Raw genomic sequence first — 24,939 nt, forward strand, 5'->3', positions numbered from 1 at the left:
AGTGTCATACCAACAAGAGTCTTGGGCCCTGGGGTTAGATGCAGCATCTCCACTGGTCAAGAGCATCTTGTTAGCCATGACCACCTTCCTCTTCAGTTGTCTTGTTTCAGTGTCTTCTCTGTGCAGAAAGCCCACGTATTACCTCATTGGTGTTCTCATGGCACCGAGCCCCTGCCCCTTCTCACTTTCTTCCTCCTGTATGCTTGCAGGTGTGTGGTCTGCGGGGGTTCAGAATGCCAGTGTAAATGAACAGTGTGGCGACATCCTCACCAACAAACGGTTCATGCTGGACATGCTGTATGCCCATAACAGAAAGCCCACGGATGACGAGGAGAAGGGGGAGGACGAGCCCGTGGGGACTGAGCAGGGGGCGGAGGCGGTGGCCAGCCTGGCCAGCAGGATATCCACCCTACAGGCCAGCTCCCTGGCCCAGGACGAGAGTGTCAGGAGGGTGGACGTTGGCTGCCTGGACAATCGGGGCAGCGTGAAAGCCTTCGCGGAGAAATTCAACAGCGGGGACCTAGGGAGAGGGTCCGTCTCCTCCGACACTCAACCCAATGACAAGGTCCCAGACAAAGCATCTGCACAGCCCAAGACGGAATCTGACTACATCTGGGACCAGCTCATGGCCAACCCAAGGGAGCTCAGAATCCAAGACATGGATTTCACTGACCTGGGGGAGGAGGATGACATCGATGTCCTGGATGTGGACCTGGGTCATGGGGAGGCTCCGGGGCCACCTCCGCCGCCACCACCTACCTTCCTGGGTTTGCCGCCTCCGCCCCCTCCGCCCTTGTTGGACAGTGTGCCTCCCCCTCCAGTCCCCGGTAATTTATTGGCTCCTCCTCCAGTATTCAATGCTCCTCAGGGCTTAGGGTGGCCCCAGGTACCCAGGGGTCAGCCAGCATTCACAAAGAAAAAGAAGACCATTCGTCTTTTCTGGAATGAAGTGCGGCCTTTCGAGTGGCCGTGTAAGAACAACCGGCGCTGCAGAGAATTCCTGTGGTCAAAACTGGAACCTATTACAGTGGACACTTCCAGGCTGGAGCACCTGTTCGAGTCGAAATCTAAGGAACTGTCCGTCTCAAAGGTACTGCTAGCATCCCGCATGCTTCTTGACTTGCAGAGCTATTTTCCACTGTTGAGTAGGACTGAAAGATTTGTTGTATACAAAATTCTCTTTGTGTTGCTTTTGCTATTAGGTTAAAAAAAAAAAAAAAGGCTATTTGTGTAAAAATCTGACCTTTAATACTCTTTGTGCCATGTGCTAGGTGTAAGCTAAATGAGTAAGGGACCTCAATCGCTAACATAGACAGCAGCCTACTAACATCATTGAGCAAAGTAGCTTTCAAAGGCCCAAAAAACCTGGAGGAAGAGACCAAAGGATTCTCCCAGGAATATTAGCATAGCCCAACAGCACATGTTGACCTCAACCAGAGGAAAGTAGACTTCCTAATTTATTAGACACATGGACTTTATCCAGAAGATTTGTTTAATTACTCATTTCTTCACTGATTATAGTTGATGGTAGTAGTTTGAACCTCAGCTGTGACCGCACAATGCTTTTGCAAAGGCAGTAATTCAAGTGACATTTCTTTTGGATAATTCCTGGCTGAATCAGCATGATGCAGCTACTTAGATATTTCCAAATAGCCATAGAGTTAGTATCCTATAAATATGATGCATTCATCTAGATTTCTTCCTTTTTCACAAATGTCTGACAATTCTGTAGGCCTTGCTGCTGCGGTATTTTTAATAGAGATCCTATATCCACTTTTATAAATGGAAAGCACTGTTCATGAAGTTATTGGGCATTAGAGGTAAAGTCATGGTTAACACACACTCATAAAGGAAGCTGCAACGTACAGGCCACAGATTCTATTTCTAATAATTTGCTGCATTAATCGGGTCTTCTTTACAAATCTTAAAGAACTGTTTGTTTTTTAAAATCCTGTGATTCTGGATGTCTTACAGTTTTAAAACAGGCTTAAAGTGATCCTCTCAGGAACCAGGGGTGTAAGAAAACACTCTGTAAAGTATAATTTGGAGTGAACATTCAGGGATTTATTGTCATGAATTAATTATAGCTCCATTAATTATCATTTTGGGTGAGTATAATGCTGCATGAGTCAGGCTCCCTGATTGGCCAGTCAGGCCCCTAGTCTGAATCAGCATCCTCAGGACAAGAGTGTCCTTCACACAAGAAGTCCAGTGACAGTCAGTGCCTGTCACCTCCAGGTTTTGCTGACAGGCCAGGTAGGGGAGCTGTAATTGGTCAACTTCCTGGTAAAACTCGTGTTGTGGAGGAGTTTGGAACTATACTTGCTGTTCTTCCTGAGTTGACCTCTACCCTGGTGTTAGTTTCTGCCCAGTCTCAGGGAGGATGTGAATCTGCACTGTCTCCAGCCTCAGGACTCCCCCCAAGGCAGAATTAAAGCTTTCTCCTCTTTATGAATCCAAAACACTAGGACCCAATACAGAAAATCGTGCCAAATCAGCCCTCTCCTTCAGCTGAAAGGGAACCCCTGTGTCCCCTCTAGAAAATGACACTTAGGAAAGCGATTCTGGGCACTCACTCTGTCTCTGTGTCCTGACTGTCCCAGGACTGGACACGTGTGGTGCTGAGTCACCCATGTGTCCCCTTCAGTTCTTACAGTCAGGCCTGGCATTTGGAGAAGACAGGACTGGCTGGGTTAAAACAACAGTCTCTGGTTGCCAGGAGTTACCCAGCACTTAATCTCACTCATTCCCCCCTCCAGCCCACTGATCTAACTGGCCCTTCTCCCTCTTCCTCCTCTGACCCCCATGGGCTCATCCAGCTGGCTGCACCCTCTTGGTCTCCCCTGGCTGCTCATCACCCTCAGTGGTTGCTGGGGAGAGGCTGGCCCTTGACTCCAGGTAGGAGGAGTAAAAGGGGGTACCAGTTTGGCAGTGAAGGCACTTCTGACTTCATTTTACAAAGGAAATGGTAAGATTGAAAGCTTCCTTGAGAAGATCCAAAATGGAGAGTTCCCCTCTCTCCGTCCTTGCCTTGGTCCCACTGTGGTCAGTGATAAGTCTGGAGCCCAGAGAATCATTCTTGCTTGAAGTAGGTGGTGACCTCTTCAAATACTTTATTGCCCAGCTGAAGGACACATGTTTACCTAGTTCTTATGAAGTGAGAGCATAAGAGGACAGGAATATATTGGAAAAACTTACCAAACCGACTCCAGAATTTTCTACAAGACCGAGGAACCCATACCTTTGTTTCTAGGGTGCAGGAAAGGTGAGCAGGGGCTGATTTAGAAATGTTACCAAAGGTGGGACTGCAAGTTGGGATTAAAGCAACCCACTGGAGAGCGGGATCCACCCTGTGTATGTTACCACCGCAGATACAACGCACTTGACTTCTGCTTCTCATCCAGGACTGTGATTTTTATGAAACGCAGCTGTAGGCAGCCACTTCCGAATTCTGGCTCACGAGAAGTTTTTCATTAAACACAACAGAGTGTAACAAAAATAAAATGAAGTAGATTTTACAAGGCAGCACATAGCAAAGGGAATCTGTTTTTGTTTCTGTCAGAAAACTTACATGAGACCAGCGTCATAACAGGGCCCGGCTGCGACCATCCCGGTCACCCCTCAAAGATTCGTGAGCGAGTGCCAAGGCTGGGCCGTCACTTAAGGGAAACGATAAGAACAGAAGATGTGCTTTTTGGTTTCCTTTCCAAATAGTTTCTGGAACTGGATCTACTTTTCTCTTTCTCAGCAGGAAATATATATATATATATAGCTTTTTGGTAAGATGACTTTAATTATGTTTTGTGGAGGAAGACAGAGACCCTGTGCTCAGTTTCATCATGTTGTATTTCTACTCTGGGTCTAAGAGGTGGAGAATCACATAGGTGAACAAGTGACCCCAGAGAAGGATGTGAGGGCAGAAAGCCCTTGGGGGCCTGGGGACGGACCCTCTGTGAATTTGACATTATCTCAAGGAGCCAGAAAGTGGCCTTCTAACCTGTTTGCTCAATCAAAGGCAGCAAAGTCCCTCCTGCTCCCAAAAGGAAGCTATTTTTTCCTAATTTATGGACAGAGCAAGACAGGTGTGGGGTAGAAGAGGAGACCAGAATGAAGAAGGGTTTGGTTTTCCCTTGGGGACTCAGTGCTAGCATACCTTGGGTTCATTAGGTTTATCATGGAGAGGAGGCTCTAGAATGAATTTGGAGAAATTTGTTCAACTTTATTTAGCCTGAAGTTTCTAAACGTATCAGAAACTATTAGCTGTGACATTTTAAGAAAATTCGGAGATGATGATGTCCAGATTAGGGTACTAGGTAAACTACCATTAATGTTGGAAATGTAACTCTTTTACAGTTGGCCTTTGCTAGAGAGGACTCCAAGGGCGAGAATGGGAAATTATACTTTTTCTCCTAAACTTAAGAATAAGGCAAGCCTATTTCCACAAGTTCCTGAAAACTTATTCCTAACTGAAGGTGTTTCAGCCTTTATTGAGACTTAGTGGGGGTTTTGTTGTTGGTTTTTGTTTTCGTAATGCTTTCCCATGTCTATTGCCTGCTCCCTTGTTACAGAACTTAGGAAAGTTCCATAGTTGTCACATCTGCTGACATCTGTATCATGGCATCATTGTCATTGTCATCTTCTCAACCAACAGTTTTGAAAATATCCAGTGGCATCACTCGCTTGGCAGTTAGCAGGGAGTGAGAAGTGATCTGTCGTTTCTAGAGCTGATGTCTTTCTGAGGGTCTGTGACAGTGACATTTGCGTCTTGAGAAGGCGGTCGCCTTTCATGGAAGTACACTCACACTCAGCGGTATTCTCCGACTCACAGAGACCTTGCAATAAATAATGTCCCCAGCCAGTTTCTGTTTTCAGTCACAGCACCCTCTGGGGTGATAAGTCCTATGTGCTGAATATCTACTTTTTAAAAATTGTATCTTTATTGTTGGAAGTATTACAGATGTCCCCCTTTCGTTCCCCCATTGACTGCCCCCCTTCCCCAGGCCTTTACCACACTATTGCCTGTGTCCATGGGTTATGCATATATGCATATAAGTTCTTTGGTTAATCTCTTCCCATCTCCCCTCCCTCCTTACCTCTGAGGTTCATCAGTATGTTCCATGCTTCCATGTCTCTGGATCTGTTTATTTTGTACATTAGATTCCACATATAAATGAGATCATGTCTTTCTGTCCCTGGCTTATTTCACTTAGCATGATACTCTCCAGATCCCTTCATGCCATCTCAAAGGTAAGAGATTTTTCTTTTTTATAGCTGCATAGTACTCCATTGTGTATACATACCACAGCTCTTTTATCCACTCATCTACTGATGAACACTTGAGCTGTTTCCAGATCTTAGCTATTGTAAATAGTGCTTCTATGAACATAGAGATATATATATTCTTTCTGATTGGTGTTTCGGGATTCTTAGGGTATATTCCTAGGAGTGGGATCACTGGGTCAAATGGCAGTTTCATTTTTAATTTTTTGAGGAAACTCTATACTGTTTTCCATAGTGGCTGCACCAGTCTGCATTCCACCAGCAGTGTACTAGAGTCCCCTTTTCTCCACATCCTCGTCAGCACTTGTTTGATGATTTGTTGATGGCAGCCATTCTGGCAGGGTTGAAATGATACCTCATAATCATTTTAATTTGCATCTGTCTGATGATTAGTGACTTAAGAAAAAATGCTCCTCACAGTCATGAATATCTACTTTTTGAGGGCTGCATTAATTTTTATTTTTTGTCAAACTACTCTTTAAAAATCCAAAGGAGTGATCCTTTGTGGCAGCATTTCAGGAAATTTTGGAAAATAAGCCCGGTTCACTTGTCCAGGCCACACAACTCTGCAAGCTGTGATCATGGCCCCTTGTCACTCTTCTCATTTCATTCTGCTCCTCACGAGGGCATTGCTGCCTGCACAGTGGCCTTTGTCTGGACCTTGACCCTCCTCATCATGGTGCACCACCACAGGCAGAAGCCCCGGGTCTGGTGGAGCAGGGTTTTCTGTTTTCTCTTCTCGAACCACCCCCATGATTTGGTTGTGTGGTGTTGGCTGTGGCAGAGTGTGGCCGTGTCTTCAGAGTCAGCACCCAGCCCCAGAGTCTCCCCAGCTGCATTGCCCCTGGGTATGGAAGGACCTGACAGCTCAGCTCACAGTGCTGAGGGGAGTTTGGCATTTGTTGGGCACATCGGGTTCATTTTAACATCGATCAAAACTTTCTGTATTGTCTGTAGCCCTGAGGACTTGATTTCCACATCATCCGTAAAAAACGTAGGGACCAGTCCGTGCTGCATTTAGAATGGGGGCTAGGCGAGGACCCTGTTACTATCTTTCCATCTAAGAAATTTTATCTTATCTTTGCCTTTTGTTTCTTGTTTTTAAACCGTATCCTTTTCTTGAAAGAACAACTTTCTATTCCCATAACAGTCCTGTCTCAAAGCCTTTAGACTTTTGAAAGCGGAATCCGAGACCGGTTGCAGGAGATCTCTGATACCTCTGTGACCCCTGTGCCCTGCTCCAGACCCAGGAGACCAGGATCTCTTAGGAGGGGACCCAAGTATCACTGTGGCTTAAAGGTACCCCTAGGGATTCTCTTGTACACCCCAAGTTGTAAAGCGCTGCTCTGAATAAACGGCATTTCTGGTTTTCCTTCAGAGAGTGTTGTTAAGTTGATCAGACCTGCTTCCTTCTCAATAAAGACGTTGAGTTTCTCCTAGTTAGTGGTGGTGACTCTGTGTGTGCTTGCCATTCTGCCGTCAGGCACAGACAAGCCATGTCTCCTATCAAGGGGAACCTCCTGATCTGTCTCATTGGTCCTGGAGGCCATTCTGTCGGCCTCAGGAGAGCATTGAGCAAATGGAAATCACCATGATATTCTCCTCGTTAAAAACAGAAACAAGACATTCTTTGCAGAGAGATCTCCAGTACCACTGAAGGCATGCTGGTTTTTACATCTATTTCCCACTCTGGGATTCCATGTGTTTGGGGGCCTGCACAGACTCTAATGAGCACCCATGGGCCATTTTCAGTCATTTGCAAAGCCCCATGCTGTCCAGGTCCCTGGAAAGCAGCCCTGCAGGCTAAGTTGAGTATCAAGTCTTCCTACTTTCTCCTGGAACTATCACTATTCACAGTGGGTCACTGATCTGATTTGTCATTACTATTTATGTAGGTGCTTTTGATCAGTAAGTTTGGTAGATGCATTAGGTATGAAAAATATAGGAGATCATATATTTTTTAAAATGCAATATCAGTAGAATAAAAATGATAAAAAGGCCCTGGCCGGTTTGGCTCAGTGGTTGGAGCATCGACCTGCGGTACAGAGAGACCCGGGTTCGGTTCCCGCTAAGGGCACGTACCTCGGTTGCGGTTTGTCCCCGGCCCTGGTTGGTCGTGTGGGTGGCAGCCACTCGATGTGTCCCTTCATGTCGATGTTTCTCTCTCTCTCTCTCTTCCTCTCTCTCCCTCCCGCTCTGTCTGAACAAAAAATGGAAAAGTGTCCTTGGGTGAGGATAAAAAAAAAAATGATAAAAAGGAGTCATTGGCGATGAAAATAGCTAAGAGTTGATTCTCAGATAACACTGTGATCTAGGCATTGTCATAGTACTTGACACGTTAATACCAGTAATACTATTCTAAGAGTCCTAGCGGCTCTTCTATAGTGCTTCCCATGGGCCAGGCATTGTTCTCACTGCTGTACACCCGTTGTCTCATTTCATCCTCATAGCAAACCTTGCAAGGAATCTGAGGCAAGGAGAGGTGCAGTGACTTGCCAAGGTCACAGCGCCGTGAAGGGGTCAGACCCCAGCTGACCCACCTGGCTGACTTGCTCCTCTGGATATGTCCAGTTACCTTTCGGGGATCCTGAGTCTGTCTGTGTGGTCCCTGGATTCCATTTTGTTTGGGAATTTTAAGTTCATCTCTGATCACTTCCTCGTACTCTTCCTTTTTAAACCTTGGGGATTTTTAAACCTTGCCATTTTAAGGTTCACCGCCACTTCACCGCCAATGACCTATATGCTTTGCTACTGCAATTTTAAATTTCACTTGGTCTGGACCCTGCCTCTATGGGTGTGACATTGAGCAAGTCGGTCAACGTCTCTGAGTCTGCTTTGCCCTGTGGGGGTAGGGGCACCGGGAGAGGGAGAAACCAGGCCTGATCTGTGTATCTGATCCCCACAGGGGTTGTTGAGTGAATCCAGTACAACAACAATGAGTGTGCTTGTGTGCTGCATGCAGCTATGAAAGAACACAACAGACCTATTGTGTTCTTTTTTAATTTTATTTTAGAGAGGGAGGAAGGGAGAGGGAGAGAGATAGAAATATCAATGAGCGAGAACATCGATTGGCCATCTCCTCCATGCCCCGCACTGGGGATTTGGCCCACAACCTGGGCATGTGTCCTGACTGGGAATCGAACCAGTGACCTCTTGGTGCATGGGTCAGTGCTCAACCACTGAGCCACGCCGACCGGGCCCTACTGTGTTCTTTACTATTGATTTTCTTAACCTTTGGCACATGACTTTCCTGAGATTCCAATGTGAGATTTTAAATTAGTCTCTAAGCTTAATGACTAAGATTTAGCATTTAAATTTTCCTTTCTACCTTTTCCTAACTGCTGCCTGAATACTCACCCTTCTCTTTTTCAAAACTGAATGGTCATGAGGGGGAATTATGGTCTTTTCCTGTCCCCAGGATATTGAAACAAATCAGGTTACGATCACTCTTACATGATGCTTACCCACCCCTGATAACCATTCAGAACGAAGTTTGTTTCTCTGCTTGGTTTCTAAAATACTCATTCTTGGAGGCAATACTTTGTTCTATCTGAAAACCTGACCTCGCGTCCCCTCCTGAGAGGCATGCAGTCATCCATCTCCGCACCAAAGGCTGGTGTTGCATCGAGGGTCCCCAAGTGGACCTAGATATCTGGCTTAACTGTTCTAGAAAATATTTCTATTATTGCAGATAACTTTCTGCCCCTCAGAGTGGCTGAGTTTGCAAGGCCCTCCCTTTTGGAGCTGGTTGTTTCTAGAAAGTAGACCCCAACCAAGAAAGCTGACCACCAGCGAGCCTGGGGCTGCAAGGAACAGTCGCAGCCCTTCCCCTGCGCCTTGGCAGTCAGCAATGGCTACTTAAATTGGCTGCCTCCTCTGTGCTTCTCAGAAATCCTGTACATCTTGTGGCCTTGGGTGCTGCCTATCTGAAGCCCCTTCCTGGAGAGGGTCTCCTGTCTGTGTTCCTGGAAGCTGTACCTTCAGCCCTCCTAGACCGCTTGAAAGAAAAGTGTGGCATTGCCTTGGGGACCTCCTTCCTGCCCCTTCTCTTGAAGAGGCCTCTGGCAGCATCTCTGTCCACAGAGGGTAACTTCTTTCTCTCCCCAGTTTGGCTAGCCACACCCCTCCCCCTCTCCCTGCAGTCTTCTTGGCTGACTCAAAAACGAAACTGAGCAAAAGCTCTACATGGCATCTAAGCCTGGAGCATTTCTCCAGGGGCAGTATTTCTGGAAGGGCAAGTCCTGGCATCCCGAAGGCGCCCTGGTCGTTGGGGCTTCAGAGGAGGGCTCTGCTACATGCTGGGTGCCTGGGCCTGAGAGTTCAAAACCAGAGCCTGGTCTTCCCAGGGTACCCCCACCCCCTTAAAGCAGCAAGTTCTTCTTTCCTTGTGAACATTTCTAGACATATTTGGATAAGTAGCATGTTCAGAAGCAGCTCCACAGAGGTTTCCCCCACACAACCTCACTTCCACTCTTTTGCTGGGGTGACTGTCTCACCCCAGAAGTAGTTGTTCCCATTTTCACTTCCAGCCAACCCTTAGCCTAGAATCCTGTGCCTGGATGCTGGGCACACAGGAGCCTCCTTCCAACATCTTTTCCACTCTGATAGTTCTTGGGATTCACTGAGGAAGAGGGCAGAGGTTTGGCTGATTGACCTTGTATCAAAGATTGACAGGAACTCTTATTTCCTGTTGCCCCAGGACTGACCATTGGTGTCATGGCCCTCCTGGCCCTCCTGGCCCTCCTGGCCCTCCACAGGTATGCATTTCTTTGTTAGTCTTCATGGAAATGTCCTACCGAAGGAGTAGGTACCTCACAGGCACCTTCTCACAGGAACTATCTGTGTAAGGAAATGGGATCTATATCAAAGAGGGACCACAAATCAGTAAATAGGGGAAGACACTCAGCCAATCAGAAAGAGGCTGTTAGAGGACTCAGCCTCTTCTCCTTCCTCTGTTCAGGGTTGGCTGTCATGAACCATCACTGACCATGTCTTGAGACTTCGGTCGGCCAAGGCGCTCTCCTGGGGTGTGGCGCATTCCCACCATACGTACCCAAGATGTTAGTCGATCCAGTCTGTCAGGATGTTAACTGGCATATTGGTTTTCTTGACTTCAGGTTACTTTCTTCGGTTCCATATTAGAAATTGGGCTTTCATAATGAACTGCGACTCATTCATCTTGGTGTGTGTGTTGGAGAGCCCTGGACCATTGTGTATAAGCTTTTTATGTACTATCCTTCTATTCTGTTCTGTCGTCTTAGCTATTCTAGTGCTACACTTTTTATGCTGTTATAGCTGGTTGGATAAATAGTACATATAACTCTACTTACTGATTTTTTACACACATAGCCTTTCATAGTCACTTTAGATTTTTTTTTTAATTCCAAAAACTAATCTTGTTGGATTTTTATTAAAATTACTTCAAAAATTTTTTATTGATACTTAGAGAGAGGGAGGGAGACAGAGAGAGAGATAAAAACATTGATGAAAGAGAACATCAGTTGGCTGCCTCCTGCATGCCCCCCACTGGGGATTTGGCCCACAACCTGGGCATGTACTTAGAGAGAGGGAGGGAGACAGAGAGAGAGATAAAAACATTGATGAAAGAGAACATCAGTTGGCTGCCTCCTGCATGCCCCCCACTGGGGATTTGGCCCACAACCTGGGCATGCCCCCCACTGGGGATTTGGCCCACAACCTGGGCATGTTCCTGACCGGGAATCGAACTGGCAGCCTCTTGGTGCATGGGTTGATGCTCAACCAGTGATCCACAGGAGCTGGGCTAAAATTACTTTAAATGTATATATTAGATGAGAGATAATGACTATCCTTATAACATTGAGACTTCCTATCCAGGAATATGATGTTTCTCATTTATTCACATCTTCTTTTATGACGTTCAAGACAATGTTGTTATTTCCCACAGGTGGGCCCTGTATTGATATGTCAAGAGGTTTTGGTCTGTTGTCTCCTTGTTTGGGTGTTAACTTTTTAGGGATGTGTCTGGTATCCTGTCAAATGCAGAATAACTCTCTGATTTCCTGCCTAGAGGTTATGCCTCCTGTCATCTTCCAGGTCCTGTCCCACCTTTGTCCTAGCAGATCATACCCCTTTGCTCTAGGTGCCTTTAGAAGGGCATCATCTTCACAAGGATCACTCTTTCTTTTTTTTGGCTTCTGCTTTATATCCTCTTTCCATCATCAACCAACTTTCTATTTTTCTAATTTCAAACAATGGAAATCAAGGACTTTCTGATCAAAGAAGTGCAATAAGGAAATCGGTGGTAGAGAGAGACTGTCAGCAGGAATGTGATGGATGGATTGGGAAGAGACGGTAGCAGAAGCAGAGGCCGGTGGTGGGACGCTGGGCACCAGGGGTCAGACGTAGGATGGAGGTGGTGGAAACGAGGGATGGGTGGGCATGAGAGGCTTTGTAGAAGAAGATGGATACAGTTACTCTGTTGCAGGACCATGTGTAGAATATAGTGAAGGTCACGCTTGCTGACCTAGGACTTTGAACCCCAAAAGATGGTTGAAATAGATCAGAACTGATGACTGCTATCCTTAGACATGGACACAGGCACAGAGAACTTGGCCTCCTCCTGCAGGTGCTCCTCTGGGTTATGGTGGGAGGAAAGGACAGCCCTACATGAGCTATTACCTCATCTCCAGCCAAACGGACCCCACGGCACCTGTGGGCGCAGTAGCGTCCAGTGGAATCTGTTTTAATTATGAAGACCAGCTTTTAAAACACTTCTTGGATAAAATCCAGAGATTGGATAATTCCATTTTAGATATTACTTTAATTCTTATTTCTTCACGAAGTGGGTGGAAGTGCTCTGAGAACCTGCAGAGTCATCTGTGGGGACAGCTCTCCCCGTTGTCTCAGGATACTTGGAGGCTTCTCCCTGACTGCTGGGGTTGTGTGGCTGTGTCAACTGGTATAAACTGAATTCTACTGAGAGTGGGGACAAGGATATGTGAGGCTCAGAGCCACCATCTATGTCTGTGCACATTGTTTTGCACATGGACACTGGCTGGTGGTGGGGCTGAAATCTGAGTGTGCTTTTTTCTCAAGCTGTTTGCCATGGGGCTGTGTCTCTCCAGAGGGGGACATCCTTTTCTCGTTTGCACAAAGGCTCTATGTGGGCTGGGCCCATCCAGGCATCTCTCCAGGTTCATAGGATAAGGAAGACACTATAGGTGAGGGTCTAAGGGCTCACAGTGCCTAGAGAATCCATGCCTTCCAATAAATGCCTCCTGCACTGGAGCCTGGCTCTGGGTAACTGCCTCTCCAATGCCAAATTCCAGGCTGCTGTCTTCTATGCTGCCATCCTCATGTGGCTTCATACTTGATGCTTCCTCTCCAGGCCACATTCTAGGCAGGAAGAAGGGGGCAGGGCAGAAGTCATAGCCCTCTGGGTCTATCCCGTCTTAATCAGAAAAACAGAAGCTGGAACTAAGTCACAGGGCTGGCTTTGGCTGCAAAGAGTCCAGGGGAGTGAGGGATGTAACTGACACATCACCAGCCTGACAGAAGTCAAGGTCCTGCTGGTGAGCAGGGAGGAGGGAATGGAGGTTGAATAAGTGCCCTGCAGTTCCTGGATGGGTGGGCACCCCAACACCCCAACATGGGCATTACGGATCATAACATTCCTCTTCATTTCCTATAGCCAGCATTTTGTCAAACCTTTTCTCATTCCTTCTTAGCATTTCACACACAAAATAATATTTTAAATTATATTTAAAAGCTAAATTTCAGGCATTCCCAATAAGCTTATTTTATTAAATAAACAGAAGGCAAACTTGCCCTGCAGAATGAGGATGTTTCTGGATGCCACGTATCACGGGAAGCCCACTGTTCACAGCTGATGACCACACCCACAGGAACTGTTCCTCCTGGCCACCAAGCCCCAGAACAGCTGGGATGCTTTCAATTATTTTCCCTGTGAAGAAATTTTAATTTATTCCCAAATGCATATTTAAGGATCTAAAATGGAATCATAGTAACTGAGTTTGGAAGGGTTCAGGAGGACTTAAGGGGCCATAGTCCATTTCTTCTTGCCGGCTTCCAGCCTCTAATGTTGCAGCAGGCCAGCTTCTCCAGACAGTTCAGCTGCTCCCAGGCCCATGGTGAGCAGCAGTCAGCGACTCAGCTGGGGCCTGCCAGGGATGGAGTCAGAGCGGCTGGCTCCCGAGGTCCCCTAGATGTGGCCCCCAAACTGCAAGCTTCTCCTCCGGCAGTTCCCAGCCACCTAGACAAAGCTCCTTCTTAGCTCCTTACCTTCGCTCTCTAGCTCCACTCTAGATCCTAGATTTTCTCTAGGGCCCAGCCCAAGTGTCAGCTCCTCCAGACCCTGTCCCCCAAACTAGATGAGTATACCGCACTGCTGAGCCCCCTCACGTCGTAAACACGCCCCATCTTTTCCTTCAGGAGGTCCACTGTGCCTGATTCATCGTTGTCATCCAGGCTTGTTACCTGAATAAACGTCATTCTCTCAGCTCTGAAGGGAAACCTGAGCACAGTCATGGAGCTCGCTGAGCTCGAACCCTGCTCGTTCCCGTGGCCACCCGCCCTCCCAAGGGCTCGGGGAAAGCTGGAGGCCGTCATGTCATCTGGGCAAGTGCTGGCTCAGCACATCACCCCCAAAGCTGTCCCCAAGGAGCACTCAGACCAGCAGGGAAGGCACACACGAGGGCTCTGTGAGGACACCGGGACACCTCTGTCCCCTGTTCCCTTCCTCAGCTTCCAGGCCTGTTTGTCCCTCATTTCTCTTCACCAGCACATGCCCTTTGGTCTCCTTCCCCAGGAGCTCCCTCTTCACCCACCACCGGCAGCTGCCCAGCCGTCTAGGTGAGGCAGGTGCTCGGGGATGAGGGGCGTATGATGTTTGCATGGCGAGAGGAGCCCCCGAGCCGACGTGGCCAGGGATCCAGGGGGGCTGGCTGGCCAGCGATGGCTGACGCTCCCTGTCACTCCTGTTTTCTCGCACGTTTCTGACTGTCCCCATCTCTAGGCACACGCCATATGCACTGGGGCCAACCGGAGCACATTCCGACACCCTGCAGGCCACAGGAAGGGAGCTCTGAGAGGTTTTGGTTTTGTTTCCACTGCTTCTATGGAAAAAAACAGCTTTCTTTTTTTTTCCTTTCTTTCTTTCTTTCTTGCAAAATATCACATTTTTCCCAATTGAAGGAAAATCAATTTTATTTTGTAATGTGTCTGACTTGCGAAGTTCCATTGCCGACCTGCGCTTGGCTGCTTCTCAGAGCTAATCCCTGATCTCTTTCTTCTGTGCTGAGCGGCAGCCAGTCCTTCCTGAGGCCCCTTGTTTTCCTCTCTAAATAAGCAGTGAGTTTGCTTTTAATAACGAAACACAGAAAGGACCCAAGATGATGCATTAATCATGGATTCTCCTTGTTTTGTCACCAAGAAAACTGCTGCAGACGGGAAAAGGCAGGAAATCATCGTCCTGGATTCCAAGAGGAGCAACGCCATCAATATTGGTCTGACAGTACTGCCCCCTCCAAGAACGATTAAGATAGCCATTTTGAACTTTGATGAATACGCCTTAAACAAAGAAGGAATTGAGGTAAGAGAAGCATTATTTGTGTTCTGTAATGCGTCACATATGTAAAGCATTACCGTATCCAATATGACTTTCTCTGTAGGGTGGCTTGCCATTTTTCTGTCTCAGCCAGACTCTGAATAATGTTAACAATTCTCACATTTTTTCAAAAACTTCTGGGGGGTGGGAAAGTCCCCCTTTACCTATGAAGTTCAGAGATCGTCCCTCAGTTCATTTATTGACAGCTTCTGCCCATGCTCCACCTACTTCAACGTGGAAGGAGAATATCATAACCACCTTAGGAGGCTGTTAGGATTTTCGTTGACATCATTTCAAACCAAATATGTTTGATGGGCAGTTTCGAAAGTAGGGTGTGCTCATTTCCATGGAAATGGCTTTGTTTCCCTCTTTACACTCGTTGGGGTATGCAGAGATAGGTTTCGTTTGATAAACTGGAGAACCCAAGCCAGTTGAGTCTTTAGCATTTGTTGATCTGAATGGCAGAAGTGCAGAGAGGTTGGGTGACTGTGACTACCTGACTGGCAGGTGGCTTCGCCAGAGCCACAGCTCACTTGTTCTGCCTGGCAGGGTTCTGTGCTCTTCCAAGTTTGCAGCAAGTTAAGTCTCCTGTTCTAATAATGGAGACAGAGTGAGTGGAGCCAATGGCCCCGCCCACAGATTCCTACAGACGGGTGATGTATCCTGGGACCCACCGGGTCAGGGTGGGTGTAGGAGGACACTGCTTCTTGGCATTGGGCGACAGCCATGCCAATTAGCAAGAAGCCCTGGATTCCTTTACTATTCTTCCATACTTGGGGTTCATTCATACACAGTCTTATGTAAAAGATGTGACAGTAGAGGGAACCAATGAGGACTGACTACAGCGAGGGAAAGCCAGCGCTCGACACAAGAGTTGGGCGTGAGGAATGGCTCAGGCCACCGTGGCAGCCTTAACCCCAGCCCCGAGTGTGGGAGGGAGCAGCTGGGCGTGTGGTAGCGTCTGAACCTGGCCGGGCAGGCCTGCCTCTGTGCTCTGCAAGGAAGAGGCCTCCACAGGAAATGCTGTGTTCCTCAAGGTTTATCCTGGATCGAGCAGTGTCCCTTCAAAAGCCACATCCACCCAGAACCTCAGAATATGTCCTCATTTGGAAATAGTCCTTGCAGACGTGATCAAGTTAAGATAAAGTCATACTGGATTAGGGTGGCCCTACTCCAGTGACTGATATCCTTATAAGAAGGGGGAGTGTGGACATAGACACAGAGAGGAGAATGCCCTGTGAAGACAGAAAACCCACAGGGGGACGCACAGAACAGACGCCACGAGATGGCAGAGGCAGAGACTGGAGTGATGTGTTTACAAGTCAAGGAGCACCAAGGATCGCCCGCAACCCCTGGACACTAGGGAGAGGCGAGACTGGGTCCTTCCCTGGGGCCTTTAGAGAGAACATGGCCCTGCCGAGTCCTTGATAGCAGACTGTATGTGGCTACGGCCACCCTAGGAAACCCACACAAGCCTAAGCGGCTCTAGTCTGAGCAGCACACACACCCTGTCCCACGGAGCAGGTGCAAGGAGAGCCATGCATTTCCTCTGGCTGGAGAGGAAGTTGAGCCCCAAGCCACAGAGTCAGGCCAGGCTGCGGAGCAGGTCAACATATCCAGGTGGGCAGCCAGGGAGTGAGGGCACATGGCCGACCGTGACAGGGGATATAAAGAAGAAAGCAGGGGACAGCAGGTATATACAGAAAGGGACATTGAGACACTGCCAGACAGAAAGAAAGAGGCAGGCCAGGCCTCAGTGTGAGACAGCTCCACTCCGGGACCCCCATAGGAGCAAGGGAGGAGAAGGGCATTGGCTTGCCACTGGGCAGGTGTGGGGTGCCAACCTGGACAAACCAAGTGCAAAGTGTCTTCCATCTAGGACAAACAGCGTGGTAGGTCCTGCCGTACATTTTGAATATCCTCTTTATGTAACAGTGTCTTTTTTTTTCTTTATTGATTTTGGAGAGAGGAAGGAAGAGGGAGAGAGAGATAGAAACATCGATGAGAAGAACATCGATTGGCCGCCTCCTGCATGCTCCCCACTAGGGATTTGGCCCACAACCTGGGCATGTGCCCCACTGGGAATCGAACGGGTGACCTCTTGGTGCATGAGTCGATGTCCAACCACTGAGCCACACCACCGGGCTGTAACATTGTCTTGTAGAGACTGCAAAAGCGTCAGATTCATACAAAGAGAGGCTCCGAATGCTGTCAGAGCCAACCTGATTAAAGGGGAAAAACGACAACTTCCTCCTTTAAAAAGAATCTTGTTCTTGCCCTGAGAACTTGAAAGCCCAGTAGGAGAGATTGATTCTTTGGGCTTTGCCTTTGTTCTTTCCTGATATGTAGATCTCCCTGGGTGGAGAAAGTTTCAGATACAATAAGTTACTTCGATTTTAGAATGAGTCAGATTACTTTTTCCTTTTCTGGCTGATTTCCAGCTGAGCACCTTTTTGATCCAGGAAGAAATAACCATAGCAACAGTAATGATGATGGATATCGGAAAAGCAACACAGAACAGAACCTGGCTCGTAGGTTTCTTCCCGTGGGCCAGGCACCGGCTTGGTGCTTCCCATTGCTCGTCAGAATCTCAAGAGGTACATCTTAGAGGTGAAGAGAGTGAGCCCTAATTTTAGTCTGTGCCCAAGTTCACGAGCCGGTTTGAGAGGTCAAGCTGAAATGTGAGGTCTCGAATCTGAGACTAAAGTGCCGAGCACGGGCCTTGGGGATGGCTGGCCCAGGAGGGCCCATAGATGCCAAGAAGAACAAGAGAGAATCTGCAAGGGGGTGAGAAGACCCACGAGGCCACGCAGCACACATCACAGTGCTGCCTGTGGTTTTTCACGGGGAGTAGCTGATGACAGGAAGGAGATAATGCAAGAAGACACAGCCGTGGGAAACACGACGAAGCCCTTACTGAGAGTTTATTGTGTCACGAGTCCTCCGTAAATCCATAGCTAGTCACAACAACGTGCAAAATCATACAGTTTTATCACAGTTTTCATCTGAAGCAGGGCTTCTCAACGGTGGCTCTCTTCACATTCTGGGCTGGGCAGCTCTTTATTGTGGGAGCTGCCCTGTGCGTTGTGAGGTGTTTAGCAGCATCCCTGGCCTCTACCACCCCCGTGGTGACAACCAAAAATGTTTTCCAGGGACAAAATCACCCCAACTGAGAACCCCTGATTTAAGGCTGGCTGTGTGAATCTAGATACCGAGTATGTATTCTTTTTAGCTCTTGTCAGTCATGACTGAGAAGAGTCCAGCAAAGACCAGTTCTCTTGGAGAACTTGGAACCTGGGCACTGCCAGCTGTTACCTGCTGTCTCTGACCACTGATCCAGGGCCCCAAGGGGCGTGTGTGCTCTATGTCTGTGTGCTGAGCCGGTTCCCCAGAGTTTCTTCTCCAGGCTTGTTGTTCAAGAATTAAGTCAGGGCTGAGAAGCGATGGAAGTTGTGTCCTTACAGATCTTTATAATAAGATTTCTAGCTTGCGTGCAAAGGGCCTTTTACCCAACTGTCTGCTTCTGGGATGCAGGCACCGGAGCATGGCACCAGGGCTTAATAGGGCCATTTGAAATCCCAGTGTATGTGATTAGGATGTATTAAATGGTGCCCTGGAGCTTTGCTTAGCAACCCAGTGGTATGCATCCGGTTTGCTGAGTAAACCTGGGGGAGCCGTTGACTAACTGCATGAAGGAAGTTGTTTTTCATGAGGATTCAACTTTAGAACAGTAGTTTGATATCACAAATGGAAGTATAAAGGGATTTCCCCTCTTTTCTTGCTCTTTTGATTTTTATAGTCTGTGTCTACTCCAAGGGCAGCACAATTGATGGTCCCAAATGACGTTCAATGTGGCCCAGTTGGCTGCCAGGTCAGGCTACACCTTAGAAACAGAAGTTCCCTTGGGCCACAGGTGCAAAACTATGGCACCTTTTCAAGCACCTTGTGCTGTGCTGTCCCCGTCCACAGGTGCCCCCGTCGGTGCTGGGCTCACGCAGGCGAGCCTGAACTCAGTGCCAGGGACCCAGAGGGTGCTGGTGGTTGGCGCCTTAGTCGCACTGTTCGCTTTGCATTTCTTATTGAATTGCCGTGAACTGTGGAGCTGGTGCTGGGAAACTAGGAGGAGCCTCCAGGTGGTTCTCTGGTCTGCCTCGGTAGACCCAGCCTTGCTCAGGCAAGTCACTGCATCTGCAAGATGGGTGCACTCATTTCTGCCCCGTGTGCTGCACAGAACAGTCACAACAATGAAAGAGCATACAATCAACACACCTTGAAAAGTTTAAAAACAGGTCCCGCCGTGTCCATGAGAATGAGTAAACCAAATAGAAAGCCATTGTCTCATGTGAGTATGCAAGTTGTGTACAAACCAGGCCCAGCTCTACGGGCTTCAGCTTTCTGCTATTGCCACCCAATCCTTGTGTTAGATTCTCCTCCAGAGCTGTAGCTGTGGCAAAATAATTGCTCCTGATGGTCTCATCTGCAGGTGAATCAGAAGACCAGAGCCCAAATCATTCACGTCCATAAAAAAGCAAGATGGTGCGTTTTTCTCTGAAATACAGCTTTCAGATACAAAAAGCGGGTGTACTTAAAGGCATGCCGGAGAAGCACTGTCTGGGAGCAGAGAAAAAAAACAAAAAACACCCAGATCATTGCATAGTGGTCTTGTTTGATGTTTTCTCCCCGTGAAACCAAATGGCGATCATAAAATCGTCAGTAAATCTACAGACAGGGGAGAAGAGCAAATTAGAGGTACCCTTTACGCTCATCTCCTTTCATCTGCTTCTGGAAAAAAGCGACCATCACCTCATAGGAGGCAGCTTTGACCTGCTGTTCCACTGTCTTATGGCTATTTTTATTGTCAGTGATGTGTGAAAAAAATAAAACAAACTGGCAGATGGCAAGCTCATAAATCTTCAACAGTGAACAAATGGTTTAAATTAGTCAGAGAAGTGAAAAACAAAAGTAAGAGTGTTTGATTACTTTCCCAAAGGAAAAAAAAAAAAAAAAAGCAACTAAGACCATGGCAGGAAAATGCCTTCTGAAGAAGGGGGAAAAGTGTTGACAATTTTTCATTTTGGAAGTCTTGTCCATGCTGAAAACAATTTGAGCACGAAGGAAATGAAAATACAAATTTTAGTTACGTTTTTATTTCGAAAACCGGTCGCATGCAAATCCTGGGTGTTTCAAAGAAGTGACATCTGCTTGGATTGCTTTGGTTCTTTTCCGAGGCCATCTGTGGGGACAGGTGAGGTCAAAGCATGAGCTTGTGGGGGAGCAAGGAGCACTGTCCCTGAGAGTGGCCCCAAAGCTCACATCCCACCCACGTAACCTCAGTGGGGCCACGATGAAGAGATTGTTGGGAGGGGGGTATCTGAGGGCGTACCTTTTGTGACCTCATCCAGACTGCAGCCTTGAACACACGCCTTCTGCACAGCTGGGCACCTCTGGCTCTGAAGAAGGACCCAGCAGCCCTTCTTGATCACAGACTCACCAAGCCCACACGGCTTCTGCCCCAGCCACACGTGTCCTGAGGCACAGTCCTGTAAACACCTGCATGGTTGCTGAGCACGGTGTCACGGGTGCAGTTTTTAAATTTTGTTATTTTTTATTTTTATTTTTTGCATTAATAGAGAGTAAAATTAAACTTTTTAGTATACAGTTCTAAGAGTTTTTAAACGTGCCTAAATTCATGCAGTGACACCTGCAGTCAGGATTCAGAACAGTCCCCCCCCCCCCCCCCAAATGTGTTCTTGTGCTGCCCCTTTCTAGTGGCACTCTTCAATTCACCTCTGGCCCCTGGCAACCAATGATCTGTTCTCATCACTGTGGTTTTGTCTTTTGGAGAATTTCACACAAATGGAATCGTACAGTGATGACTGGCTTCTTTCACTCGGCATGGCTGATGCCTTGAGAGGAGTCATTCTAGTTGTGGTATGTCCCTGGAGTTTGTCCTTTTTATTACTGAGTACACCTAATTCACCTGTTGAAGAGTATGTAGCTTGGTCCTTTGGAATTATGGAGAAAGCTGTTACAAGATTCATGTACGAGTTTTTGTGTAAACATAAGTTTTAACTTTTTTTTGAGGGTAAAACCTACAAATGAAACTGCTGGGTCATATGGTAACTTTGTTTTGTTTTTGTTTTTGTTTTTTGTTCCCATATGTTAACCTTTTGAGGAACCCTAACTTCCCTAACTTGTCTTTTCATTCTTTTAACAGTGTCTTTCACAGAGAAAAAGGTTTTAATTTGGATGGTGTTCAATTTATCAACCTGTTTGTTTTTTTGTTATCTAAGGTTCATTGCCTAACACAGGTCACAAAGATGGTCTCCTTTGTTTTTAAAACTTTTGCAGTGTTATCTTTTACTTTTAGATCTGTGATTTCTTTTGAGTTCATTCATGTGTCAAGTGTAAGGTTTAAGTTGAGGTTCTATTTTGCATAAGAATTTCAATTGTTCTAAAACTTTTGTTGGAAATACTCTCTTTTCTCCATTGAACTGCTTCTGCATCTCTGTCAGGATCAATGAGCCACACGCCTGGTCTATTTGTGGACTCCCTGTTCTGTCCCACTGGTCCACATGTCTGTCCTGTTGCCCAGACCACACTGTCTTATTACCATCGCTCTGTAGTTGATTTTAAAGTGAGATGGTATGACCCCCTTCAAGGCTGCTTGTTTTCAAAATTGTTTTGGTTGGTTTGGTTCATTTATCTTACCATATAGCTGTTTGAGTCAGCTTGTTCGTATGCGCGCGCGTGCACACACACACACACACACAAATATCATGCTGATATTTTTATTGGTATTGAGTTAAATTTATAGACCAATTTTGGGAAAATTAATATGTGACTCTGTTGTCTTTCAGTCCATGAACACAGTATGTCCCCCATTTATTTAGATCTTTTTTGATCATTTTCATCAAAAGTATTTTCTACTCTTCCAGCATACAGATTCTATACATGGTTTGTTAGATTTATCCTAAGTATTTCATTGTAATAGCACTTTGCTTAAATTTTATTTTGTAATTGTTCATTATAAGTATATAGAAATAAAGTAGATTTTTCTGTGTATTGACCTTATGTCATGCAACATTATTAAACCACTGTTTTATAATTTTTAAAAATATTCCTCACAATTTTCTATGTAGATAATTATACTGTGTGTGATAGGAACGGTTTACATTTTTTTCTTTCCAATTTGCATGGCTTTTTTTTTTTTAATTCTATCTGACTTGTTCCGTTTTAGACAGCAGCCAGCCTGTCACCACTGAGCATGATGTGAGCTCTAGGTTTTTTATAAATGTCGTGTATCAAATGTGGGAATTCCCTCCTCTTGCTGGGTTGCTGAGAGTGTTTTGTTTGTCATGAATGAATACTGAATTTCATAAAAAATTCTGTATCAATTGAAATGATTATGTGAATTTTCTTGTTCAGAATTTTAATCTGGTAGATTAATTGTATTGATTGATTGTTGTATATTGTACCAACCTTTTGGGTTTTATTTTTATTATATTGCTATGTAAAATATAATCATGTGTTCTCTCTTAACAGACTGACATTTATTTATGTATTTTAAAATATTTGGTTAATGATTTTGCATCTAGTTTCATCAGGCATATTGGTCTCTAGCTTTCTTTTCTTGAACTATCTTTGTCTAGTTTTTATATCAGGGTAATTCTGGTCTCATATGTAGAACTGAAAACTATCCCTCCCTTGCCTGGGTTCCGGCCACAATCTGACCTGCATCTTGCAGACCATTGTTCCAATGTCAGCTCAGTTTTCAAAGTTTTCGAAGGCTCGTTCAAGTCTCCAAGTCGTTGATGTGCTGTTTAAGGTCAGACTCGCATATGAGCAGCACAGGGATGAGCTCAGAAGTTCTTAAACAACCTTCTACACTTGCTTTGCCAGGCTCTTCATTTTCCATGATCTCTCCAGTACTTTCCAGTCCCTGGGGCCTTTCGTTTTGGTCTTCCAGCTGGAGTTTCAGTTACTTTACTTTGCCATTGACCTTCTGTGACTACGCTCATGTCTAGGGCCAAGCCAAGGGAGGACAGAGAGAAGAAAAGCAGAAGGGGTTTGCCACACCTTCTTAGGACCACAGCATCACTGATTGGAGAGGAAGGTTCCCTCCCGTGGAGTTTTAGGTGCCTCCCAGCCCCTGCTGCCTCTCCTAGGACACCCTCTCCTGCAGTCAGGACTAGGGGGTTCACTGGAGCTCTGTCTGTCTGTACTTGATACCCTCTTCCAGGTTTCAGGCTACCTTAAGCCCAGGCTGCGGAATGCCAGAGGAAAAATGTTCAGTTGAACTTCCATTTCCAATCTTCTGCAGTCCACCTGCCGCTATTTATATTCTTAGAGTCTTCAAATAGCTGCTCCATGCATGCTGCCTGGTGTGTGTGGTTTCATTCCGTGGGGCAGACAGGGAGGCGTGTGCCTGCTCCATCTCACCCAGAACCAGAACTCCTTCCCACCTGTTTTCCAGATGCCTGCTGTACAGAGCGATAACCAAGGCCATGTACTATTAATGAATTAACTCAAGTTGCAAAAAGTTCAGCACAAAGTGGGTTTCTTTGCTTTGATGCTACAGAAGGAGAAATGAGAGAAAAATAAATGACACTGTACCTTAAATAATGTGGGATATGCTGTGTCATGTGACGGAAATCGTTCTCTTCTTTTAAAATGTAATCCATAAGGAATTTGAATCTGTAAGAATCATTCCCCTGTGAGGCCTTTTTGCCGCCTCTGCCTTCCACTATTGATTTTATTTATTTATTTATCCTCACCCGAGGACACTTCCCCATCTTTTGTTCAGATAGAGTGGGAGGGAGAGAGAGAGAGAAACATCGACATGAGAGAGACACATCGAGTGGTTGCCACCCACACAACCCAACCAGGGCCGGGGACAAACTGCAACCGAGGTATGTGCCCTTAGCGGGAACCGAACCCGGGTCTCTCTGGACCACAGGCCGACGCTCTAACTGCTGAGCCAAACCAGCCAGGGCAATTGTAACCAGAAGCAAATAAAAGCAAAAAGATACACTTTTTTATTAGTAGGTAGGTATCGCTCTTTATAAATATCATCATCATTTTTCCTCAATCAGACATGAGTTTTATACTACTTAAAGTATTTTCATTTCTATATAAAATTTAAAATATAGTTTAAGTATTTAAAGCACTTAAAATTATAATATGTCCTATGTACATGTCAATCTGAGTTCTTTGAAAATGACTCATTTTTGTAAGCTTTAAAATGAATCCATAAGAAGTACTAGAAAGCATATATTCTTGACATGTTTTGCTTTATTGCCTAGGGAACAGGGAGCTGTTCTCTAATCTTCTATCTTATTCTTTTACCTTTCTCTCCCCTTCATCCTCATTTCTCGCTTAGGATGTCCTTCATGGACCAGACCCAGAACATTTGGGGCAAGTTGCTTATGAAACAGATTCAAGGAGAGAGAGGGAAGGAGGGAAGTTGAAAACAAATGAAAGTAAATTTAGATGCCAGTGGGCTTTTCTCTAAAGTGCATTTGATTTATAACAACATAACACCTGTATATGATAAGGACACTGACAATAGACTGTCTCTACTACCTGCTTGGAAAGTTACAATATGAATTTTGAAACAACGAAGGGGTGGGATAGGTTCCATCACTAAGAGAGAACATATACTGTATCATCCCATCTTTCCAGAAAATTCTAACCATGATCCCTACCGAAGAAGAGAAGCAGAAAATCCAGGAGGCTCAACTGGCCAACCCCGAGGCGCCGCTGGGCAGCGCGGAGCAATTCCTCCTCACCCTCTCCTCCATCAATGAGCTCTCAGCTCGGCTCCACCTCTGGGCGTTCAAAATGGATTATGAAACTACAGAGAAGGTAAGCACTTAGCACGAGAGGCAGCCGGTCCGACATCCCCAGTGTTGAGAAAGTCAGTTTTGCATGGGTGAAGCTAGCCAAGTGTCATTCTTGAGAGAGGGTTGAGTTGATTGTGATGAGGGTGTGTCTGTACTGAGTGATCAGCAGCCTGCCAGTGATGAGTTATTCTAATGTGTCTGCCTGGC

The 24,939-nt window shown here is 46.3% G+C and overlaps 1 protein-coding gene across 9 annotated transcripts in view; it reads left to right on the plus strand.

The window, feature by feature from the left end:
* FHOD3 (formin homology 2 domain containing 3) overlaps window positions 1-24,939 on the plus strand; it is a 466,045-nt gene that overhangs the window by 403,822 nt on the left and 37,284 nt on the right. For all 9 annotated transcript variants that reach the window (XM_036245756.1, XM_036245757.1, XM_036245762.1 and 6 more), the window contains 3 exons: window positions 210-1,090; window positions 14,714-14,872; window positions 24,572-24,754. In XM_036245756.1, coding sequence (XP_036101649.1) covers window positions 210-1,090; window positions 14,714-14,872; window positions 24,572-24,754 — 1,223 coding nt within the window. The remainder of the gene's footprint in view (window positions 1-209; window positions 1,091-14,713; window positions 14,873-24,571; window positions 24,755-24,939) is intronic.

Source organism: Molossus molossus, unplaced genomic scaffold (assembly GCF_014108415.1).
Source record: "Molossus molossus isolate mMolMol1 unplaced genomic scaffold, mMolMol1.p scaffold_m16_p_6, whole genome shotgun sequence".
In the NCBI taxonomy this organism is placed as follows: Eukaryota; Metazoa; Chordata; class Mammalia; order Chiroptera; family Molossidae; genus Molossus; species Molossus molossus.